Source organism: Pipistrellus hanaki (genome assembly GCF_964339955.1).
Source record: "Pipistrellus hanaki genome assembly, chromosome: 3".
Lineage (NCBI taxonomy): Eukaryota > Metazoa > Chordata > Mammalia > Chiroptera > Vespertilionidae > Pipistrellus > Pipistrellus hanaki.
In genome coordinates, this window is record NC_140505.1 from 188,291,006 (window position 1) to 188,300,760 (window position 9,755).

The following is a 9,755-nucleotide window of genomic DNA, read 5'->3' on the forward strand; positions in this document are numbered from 1 at the left end:
CTGAGTGGAGTTTCTGCATGTAACACATGGGCCTTATCCCAGAGCCGGGGGTGTGGGGATGGATGTTATTATTCAAGCCCCATTTGTGGGACCAACGCCAGGCGGGGAGCAGTGGGAGGCAAAGGTGCCGGAGGAGGGACAGGTCCACACTCACCAGACACACGACACGCGTCATATACGCAACAGAGAAGGGCCCCCGGGGGAGAGTCAGAGGGGCCCCTGAGCTGAAGGCTGCCTGGAGGAGGAGGCACCGTGCTCAGGAAAGCGCCCCGGCAGTGAAGGTGCTGATGCAGCCCAGCCCCGCCCTGCTGCCCAGAGCCCACCGTGGCCGCCAGGATGCCTCGAGGAGTCCCCGCTCTGTCCCCGCTCCGGCCACCCAGTCCTTCCCCCCCCGGAGGCCGGGCTCACAGGGTGGATGGGAGTCACCGGGCTCCGTCTCCTTCCAGGTTCAAGTACGTCCTGGTCAATGTGTCCTCGGGCTTGGTGCAGGACCAGACCCTGTGGTCGGACCCCATCCGGACCAACCGGAGTGAGTGGGGGGAGTGGGCCGGGTGGGTGGGGCGGGCGGGTGGACGGCAGCGGGTGGGGTGGGCAGGTGGACGGCAGCGGGTGGGGTGGGTGGGGGCGGGTGGACGGCAGTGGGTGGGGTGGGTGGGGGTGGGCGGGTGGATGGCAGTGGGTGGCGGTGTGTGTGGGGTTCTCAGGGGGCCCCGGGAAAGCAGACTGGGGCTGTCACTCCGAGAGCTCTCCCAGACACAGGCGGGCCCTCGGGTTATGAGGAAAATGCCATGGAACCTTCCCCACACCCACCCCTTCCCTGAGGCCAGGGGCTGGGACACGAAGAGGGAGGGGCGCTGGCAGAACGGGGTCTGTGGGTCCACAGAGAGCACGGCCGGGCCTGGCCCACTCACGGGGGGCCTGGCGCTGTCTGACACTGGCCAGAGCAGGCAGAGCCTGGGCCCCTGCTCATTGCCCAGGCCCTCCGCTGCATCTTTCACAGTGCAATCTGCACTCACCCACCCGCCCGAAGGCTCAGGCCTGTGTAGCGGGAAGCTGTGCACCAGGACAGTTAAGAGAGGAAGAGCCCGGCTGGCGTGGCGCAGCAGTTGAGGGTCAACCTAGGAACCAGGAGGTCACGGTTCGATTCCCGGGAGGGCACAGGCCTGGGCTGCAGGCTCCATCCCCAGTGTGGGGCGTGCAGGAGGCAGCCGGTCCATGATCCTCTCTCATCATGGATGCTTCTATCTCTCCCTCTCCCTTCCTCTCTGAAGTCAACAAAAAAATATTTTTAAAAAGGAGGAAGAGACCAGACACACGCAGGAGGAAGTTGGGAATTGGGATGTGGGGACAAGCACCTCAAGGCAGGGGGAGGCAGTCCCGGAACTGGGTCCCCTCGCCCCTGGGACCTGCTGCCGCCAGGGCTGGGAGACGCTGTGCACCCTGGGAGGGCTGAGGGTGCGGCGTCCGGGGGACACGGCCTGTGTCCTGCCAGTCTCCCCGTACCTGGCGATCGACACCTGGCCCGGCCGGCGGAGCGGCGGCATGATCGTCATCACGTCCATCCTGGGCTCCCTGCCCTTCTTCCTGCTCCTGGGCTTTGCGGGCGCCATCGTGCTGAGCCTCGTGTGAGTACCCGCAGCTGGAGGCCGGACGCGGGGGCGCGGGCACGCTCCCCTGGGAGGGTCCTCTGAGGCAGGGGAGCCCCGCAGGCCGGGGAGCCGCCTTCCACGCCGGGCGGGGTGGGGCCTGGGGTGGGGGCTGAGTCCTGGGGCTCCCGAGGCCACGGTCAGCCTGGTAGGAGGGGTTTGCCCGCAGGTGGCAGGTCTGACACTTACCATTGCACACCCTTGGGTTGTGCACTGACCACCAGGGGGCGGTGCGGAACGATGGAAGGCCCCAGCTGGCAGCCAGCAGCCGGGACAGGGAGGTCCTGACCAGCAGCCAGCAGCTGGCAGCCGCTAGGGACCAAACCGTGCACAAGCTTCATGTGATTTTATACAAGTTTATGTGTAAAATCACGAGGTAGAAAAAGTAATTCCCAGAAGAAATGAGCTTGTTAGTGACAGAGGGAAAGGAGGTGTCCTAGGAGCGTGGGGCGGGGGAGGTAAAGGGAACTCACCTGGCTGGGGCGGGGCAGGCGGTGGGGGTGAGGGGCAGGGAGGGAAGGGGAAAGGAAGGGAGAGCTCCCGGGGTCCCTGGTCCTGAGGGCGTTAAGGGTGGACATTTAGGGGAGGACCCAGGGCAGATCCTAATAGAATATTCGTCAGCTTCCAGGTGCCCTCTCAGGGTCCTGGTCCCCCCTGTCTGGTTGGCGGCACCAGGGCGGGGTCCTCAGGCCGTGCGGCTGGTCCTGAGGCCGCCGCGGGGCCCCTGTCTGGTTTTGCGGATTTTCTGGGCCTGGAGCTGAGACACAGCTGGGGCCCCGGTGTGATCTCCAGGGAGAGAGGTCAGGTGCTCTGAACCTGTGACCCCGGATAGGATTCAGGAGAAAAAGCCACCCCGGGGGCGAGGTCCCACCGTACAGTGGTCACCTGGGCTTTCCCCCTGGTGACCTTCTGTGCCTGGCCCGTCATCCCTGCTCTGCTCACGTCTGTCTGCCTGCCCACCACGCCAGGCTCATGGGGGGGGGGGCCGCCTGGAGGAGGGAGCGGCAGGCGCCCTCTCTGCCAGGGCGGGTGGTGGAAGTCACGTGTGGGTGCTGCTCGGAGAGAGGGAGCCTGGGGGATGTGGGGATCGAAGGGTGCCCGTCCAGTGGGGTGGACAGCAGGTGGGACAGGTCCGTGGAGCAGGTGAAGCAGGTGAACATCAGCCAGGCTGGCAGGAAGAGATGTGGGAGGGTCAGGGATGGGGCTGGGAACTGGAAATCAAGGTGCCTCTGACATTTAAATTAATAAAAACACAGCCCTAGCTGGTGTGGCTCAGTGCGTAGAGCATCGGCCTGTGGAGTGAAGGGTCCTGGGTTTGATTCCCGGTCAGGACATATGCCCGGGTTGCAGCCTTGATTCCCAGTAAGGGGAGTGCAGGAGGCAGCTGACCAATGATTCTATCTCATCATTGATGTTTCTCCCTCTCTCTCTCTCTCTCTCTCTCTCTCTCTCTCTCTCTCTCTCTCCTTCTCCCTCTCTAAAATCAATAAAAATATATTTTAAAAATTAATTAATGAAAACATAAATAATAGATGAGGTGAGCCTGGGGGCAGTCAGGAGGCGGGGTGCCCCTCCCTCCCTTGGGGTGATGCCCTAACTGGCCAAGGCCCTGTTCTCTGACTGTAGCCCGATTCTTCCCGTGTCCCTGCTGTCATCTCTGGCTCCAGCCGCACAGAGCTTGTCGCTTCTGCCTGGCCCCAGCCATTCCTGTCGCTGCCCCAATGCCTTCCTGTACTCTCCCTCCTCTCCTTTGGGGCCAGTGAACTGCCGCCTCCTCCAGGAAGCCCCCCTTGGCTCCCTCCTGGAACTGTCCCTCAGCCTGGTCGTTGCTGTGGTCTGTCTCCCTGTACAGTCTTACTCTTAGTCTTTGGGGACAGGGGCAGTGGCCTCCAGGGTCCCGCTCCAGGTAAACCCTGTAGGAGGCTCACTTAGTTCCCAGAGGGGTTCGCTCTCCTCACCCCGGGCCCGGCACCCCCTGAGGGCCGGGGAAAGACGGTGACTGAACAGACAGGCGAGGCCTCGTGAGAGCAACGGCTGAGTGGGACGCCCCTGAGTCTCACGGGCCCGGGTTCCAGGCGTGCTCCACGCCCCTCATCCCGCTCTCCCCCTCCTCTCCTCAGGGACATGGGCGGCTCGGACGCGGAGGTCACACACGACTCGCAGATCTCCCAGGAGGCCGGCCCCAAGGCCCTGGGGACCGCGGAGCCGGCGTACGCGGCCGTGAACCGGGGGCTGCAGCTGGACCGGGCCGAGGTCTACGCCAGCAAGCTCCCGGACTGAGCCTGGGGGGACGGGGTACTGCACCCCAGGCCCCGCCCCGCGGGGCCCACCCGAGGCGAGGCAGGGCCCGTGGTCCAGCTTGCAGGAGCGATTTTGATAAAAGCTTCCCAAGAATTTGAGTTCAATAAAAATTCACAGAAAGAGTGAGCCGGTCAGCGAGTGAATGCACGTGTATCGTGTGCGTGGATGGTGTCTCCCGAGGGTGGGGCCTGATCTTCGCTCACAGCGGAGGTGGTGAGGGCTGCGTGGGGCTGGGGGCCTGGCGGGCCGCCCTCCCTGTGAGAGGACAGCCAGCCCCGCTGAGAAGCCTCCCGTGAGGTGAGGGGCCTGAGCCGGGCTGTGTGCGGCGATGGATGTCCTTTGGGTTTGCTGGCTGCGAGGAGCTGGAAACCTGGAGCTGAAATGCGTCCTGGGTGCAGCCCCGCTGGCAGCTCATCTTGTTCCCTCTGCAGTCACCTCTTTCTCTCTGGACTCAGTTTCCTCATCTGTGAAATGGGCTGATGTAAACCTTCACAGCCTTCCAGGCCCAGAGGGAGGACAGCAGAGGCTGCAGGACACAGAGGAGGGCGCCAAGGTCACTCAGGGGTGAGGGTCTCTCCCGGTCTCTGCTCAGAGGATTCAGTTCTGTCTCTGAGCCAGGTAGCCGGCCCGCCCCCATCCTGGGAGGAGAAGGGGCTTGTCAGAGCGGGGTGGTTAGAGCAGGAGCACAGCCCGCAGGCTGACGGTGCTCGTGGGGGAGAGGGGGCGCGTGGGGTGCTCCGGGGCGCACACACACAGAGGGGCCCCCAAGCTGAAGGGCAGGCGGCAGCGGCCTGAGGAGCAGCCTGGGGGCCGGAGAAGCCAAAGCAGTGGTGGGTCAGGCCGGGTCGGGAGCCACCGGAGCCCGAGGGCGGGTGCCTGGGCCTGGGAGAGGGGCAGGAGTGGTGGGTGCTGTGCCCAGAACGCCTGCTGCTCCTGCAGACCGCCTGGGGGCCAGGAGGCCGGCCGGGGCCCTGAGACCCTCCCGGAGCCCGGCCAGCTCTCCTGGGGACCCCGTCGCCGAGGGAGGGCCGCGCTTCCTCCAGGTGGGCCCTCGTCAAAACTCATGCGAGCTGGCCTTCCGTTTCACAGCCTGTTAAAGGGAGGTGAGTCACAGGACGTAAAATCACCCACTGAGAGCGAGCAGTTCTGTGGCATCGAGCACATTCTCATCTAGTTCCAACGGTTTCCCCACCAGGAGGCAGTTCCTCCCCATTTCCCCCAAACCCCCAGCATCAGTGGAACCGTGTATGCCAACTCTCATTATTATTATTTTTTATCCTCACCTGAGGGTGCTTTCCTATTGGTTTTTAGAGAGAGTGGGAGGGAGGGGGGAGAGAGAGAAACATCGATGTGAGAGAGACACTTGGATTGTCCGCCTCCCACATTCGCCCCGGGGCTGGGCATTGAAACCCACTTACCTGCCCTGGATCAGGAATGGGACCTGGGACCCTTCGGTCAGGCCTGTGCTCCAACCATTGAGCACACGGGCCAGGCTCAACCCTCATTATTGTTCCTCCTGGCATCACCTCCCCCTGCCCTCAGCTGTAATTGTCTAAAGCAGCGTCTAGACCAGAGGTTCCCAGTGAGGAGTGCAGGACACGGGGGCAATTTGGCGTTTAAGGGGCAGTTCGAGAACGAGTTATTAGCAGTGAATCTTTTGCATTTCTTATGGTTCTGGGGCCTCGTGTACAGCATGTAAATATATGTCGTGACGTATTTATGCATTTCAGTTCTCTATTGTTTTGAAACTTTATTTGCTATTTTTTCACATCCCTTCATATTGCCCTGTTTCCCCGAAAATAAGACAGTGTCTTACATTAATTTTTGCTCCCAAAGATGCGCTAGGTCTTATTTTCAGGGAATGTCTTATTTTTCCATGCGCTAGGTCTTATTCTCGGGGAAACACGGATATTATTTTTAACAACTTCTTAGTGGTTCTTCCTCAGGACTTCACTGTCCTTTCATTCTTCTGCTTTTCTCTTCCCTGGAGCCGTGCTCTCCGGAAGCCTGTTCGGACCGGGCGAATGCCTCTCGGGAGCTCCATGAACAGGAGTCACTTTGATGATGAGAATTCCATGTCACCGCAGGGATGAGGGGACATCAGGACTTAGAGATGCTTGCGGGGGGGGGGGGGGGGGAGGCATGGCCAAGACAAGGCTGGGAACCCCTGGTCGAGACTGACTGGAGGGCAGGTTCAAGGTCGGGTCCTCTTCTGTGATACCTCCCCCCCCACCAGCTCAGCACCTGCATTAGCGGCAGCACCAGCCAGGCCTCCTCTGGCTCGCAGGGTGTGTGAAGCCTGGCCTGGCGAGCTCCCTCGGTGCCAGCCGAGAGGGCAGAGCCAGGCTCCTCAGCCTCGGGCCTGGCAATGGGGACCCGAAGGCAGGAAGCTCCCTGGGTGACCCCTGACCCCGGCATCTGTTGGCTTCCTCAGTCCCAGAACCTCGCTGCCCCCGACACTCAGTTGTCCCCCACCCCACTCCCAGCAGCCCCTCCGGCAACCGCGCCGGTCCCTGTCGCTGGGGCTGCCACTCAGAGGGGCACCGGCAGAGGCGGCACCACCCTCCTCAGGGGGCGACTGGGCCCTGGGCGGTGGGGAGGAAGCGGGGACAATAGCCTTTGCCGACTGCCAGGCAGCTGTAACCAGCTCCGCAGACTGAGCCGAGCCGGTGGGCGGTGGGTGGGTGGGTGCCAGGCTGGCTGCGCAGGAACGTCTAATTATAAACCCCACAGCGGCCATCGCCGCAGCTCCCGCGCTATCCACTGAGCCAGACGGGCCGGGGCCTGACTCATTTCTTAAAGAAACTGCCAGATTGTTTTCCAACATGACTGCGTCGTTAAAAACAACAACTTGGCTTTGCAGGAGTCATGGATTCGAAGGAGATTGCAGAAAGCGTGCGGGGGGCGGGGGGCGGGGGGGTGGGGTTCGTGGAGCCTTCACCCGTCTCCTGACTGTCAACAGTTCTCATAACCGGAGCTTCAGCTCAGCGCAACCAGGAAACCGGCCGGCTGCCCACAGGCCTGCTTCCGAGTTCCCTGTTTGCCAACACGCGTGTGTCTCCATGCAATCTCGCCGCTGTGGCCCGTGTCACCACCACAGGCAAGCACAGACTGGCCCTTCACCGCGAGGCTCACACCCACCCTTCCCCCAGCCCCTGCCCCATCACGGATCCGCTCCCCATCTCTACAATTTCCTCATTTCAAAATGTCACAGAACTGCGGTCGCACAGGCCGCAACCTCTGCCCAGCTTCCCCGGGGGCCGTCGAGTGTCGCAAGCATCAGGACGACCTTCCTTTCACGGGTGGGTAGTATTCTGTGACCGACACGCCCGCCTGTGAACCATCGGCTACGGGACACGCCGGGGGTCTCCAGTTTGGGGCGACCGTGACGGCAGCGCCTGTGAGCAGCCGTGTAAGGCGGTCAGGTGCACACAGGCCCCGTGGTCCCAGGACAGTCCTGGGCACTGCGGCGGCGGCCGGGGGCTCGGCCACTTAGGAGGGAACTGCAGGCGGTTCCTGGCAGAGCCTTCTCCGTTCCTGCCAGCAGCCCCGGGGCCCGCTGTCCGGCACCCTCACCCGCATTGGGCGTCATCGCTGCTTCTGTCTAGCCCCGTGGTCGGCAAACTGCGGCTCGCGAGCCTCATGCGGCTCTTGGGCCCCTTGAGTGTGGCTCTTCCACAAAACACCACGGCCTGGGCCAGTCTATGTTGAAGAAGTGGCGTTAGAAGGAGTTCAAGTTTAAAAAATGAGGCTCTCCAAAGAGATTTCCATTGTTGAACTGTTGATGTTTGGCTCTGTGGACTGATGAGTTTGCCAACCATGGGTCTAACCCTTCCAATGGGGGTAGGGGGGCCACTCCACGTTCCCAGGCAGGGCTGGGATGGCCAGACTCCGGCCTTGCAGTGTGTGTGCGGGTCGCCTCCCTGGCGTTTATGGTGCGGTGCCCCCCATGGACCAATGTTGAGCCTCTTTTCGGGGTCTTATTTGCCATCCTAATGAGAGGGAGTTAGGTAAGCCCGTTGGACACACACACACACACACACACTCACACACTCACAAACACACACTCACACACACACACACACACACACTCACACACTCACAAACACACACTCACACACACACACACACACACACACTCACACACACTCACACACACACATCCCCTATCACATTTCCGATGGCCCAGGGGCTGGGCAGGCGGCTGGAAGGACTGTGATGCGGGCGCTGGGCAGCAGGTGGGGCGTGGGGTGGCCCAAGGCTTTGCTGGGGGGAGGGGGGGGGCAGCCTCTGTGCCCCTTGGATGAGTCTGTAAATTCTCTGAGGACTGTGTTCACACAGTGTGGCCCGTTTTTACAGGATCGGCTGCCTGTCGTGTTACCCGTGAGGACTTTGCAAACATCTCCCAGGCTGTGCCTTGCCCGGCATCTCCCAAAGGTGTCCGTCCCTCACCCAGCTTTCTCTTTACGGCCCCATCACGCCCAGCACACGTGGGGACTGTGTGCTCTATCTCCACTGTCAGCTGCTGGCACAGTGGGCGCTCCTGCCTGTGCCCGGCCTTAGCAAGGCGGGGTGGGGCGCGGTGGGGTAGGCGGGTGCGGGTTGGTGAGGGAGACCTCGGGGCAGCCTGCTGCAGACCTGCAGGCCGAGTGAGGAGGGCTGGGCTGGAGCGCGGGTGGGGCTGGTGGGCTGGGGTGCGGGCCAACCCGAGGGGGGAGGAGGGCCAGGCAGACTTTCCAGGGGCACAGAGGCTGCCCTCCTCCCTGCCCTGCCACCAAGGCTGCTGCCACGTCCCAGCTGGGCCTTGGTATGGTCAGTCCTCTCTGTTCTTCCGGCTGTCCGAGGGGAATAGCAACCCCTATTGCGCCGAAACCGGTGTGGCTCAGTGGATAGAGCGTTGGCCTGCGGACTGAAAGGTCCCAGGTTCGATTCCGGTCAAGGGCATGTGCCTTGGTTGAGGGCACATCCCCAGTGGGGGGTGTGCAAGAGGCAGCTGGTCGATGATTCTCTCTCATCGATGTTTCTAACTCTCTATCCCTCTCTTTAAAAAATCAATAAAATATATATTTAAAAAAACAACACCTATTGCATACAGTGAGGGTGAGGGGGAGGTAAGATGAAGAAGTTAGCACATAGTAGGCGCTCAATAAACACACACAGACACACACAAGCATGTCCTTCCACACACACACACACACACACACAGCCTCTCTGGGCAGCACACACACATTCACTCTTGGTTCATTCAGGACACGGATAAGAGGTGCCGTGCCAGCTGGAGGGGGCTGGGCAGGGACACCTACACCCTCACATTCAGCACCGGTGCCACACCCACACGCCAGTGCCCGCGGGCCCTTATCTCCTCGGAGAGCTCAGGGCGGCCAGGTGGCGGGCCTCTGGGTAATTTTCCACAGCGTGAGAGAAGCTGTGTCTCACGTGGACATGGGGAGGGGGCGTGTCCCTCAGGCGCCCCTCTGCGGGCTTGTCCTCCATGGCTCTGGCTGAGTGTCTGGGGGAGGGTCAGCCTTCCAGCCTGTGCTGGGGCTGACCGGATTAACCTCAGGCTCCGCCACCTGGGCTGTGCGGCCCCGGGGCCCCAGAGCACCTCGGCCCTGCCTTTGCCAGCGGCTGCCCCGCTGGGCCATGCTCCCCGAGGCCCACGCCACCAGCCTCCTGCGGGTCTGGGCCGTGACAGCACAGAGCGGGTGAAGACGATCTACACTGTATCACGTGTCAGTCCTGCACGCAGGGCACGGCGAGCTGTGTGCAGTGCTGGGTAAATGTGGGGCTGCCTGGGCAGCCTTGCAG

General features: G+C 62.2%; 1 protein-coding gene across 1 annotated transcript in view; it reads left to right on the forward strand.

Moving 5' to 3' along the window:
- UPK3A (uroplakin 3A) overlaps positions 1-4,072 on the forward strand; it is an 11,785-nt gene extending 7,713 nt beyond the window's left edge. Inside the window, 3 exon segments of the mRNA XM_084878203.1 lie at positions 447-529; positions 1,493-1,625; positions 3,767-4,072. Of these exon segments, the coding sequence (XP_084734329.1) occupies positions 447-529; positions 1,493-1,625; positions 3,767-3,926 (376 nt within the window). The 3' untranslated portion in view covers positions 3,927-4,072.
- Positions 4,073-9,755: the final 5,683 nt, after the last annotated feature.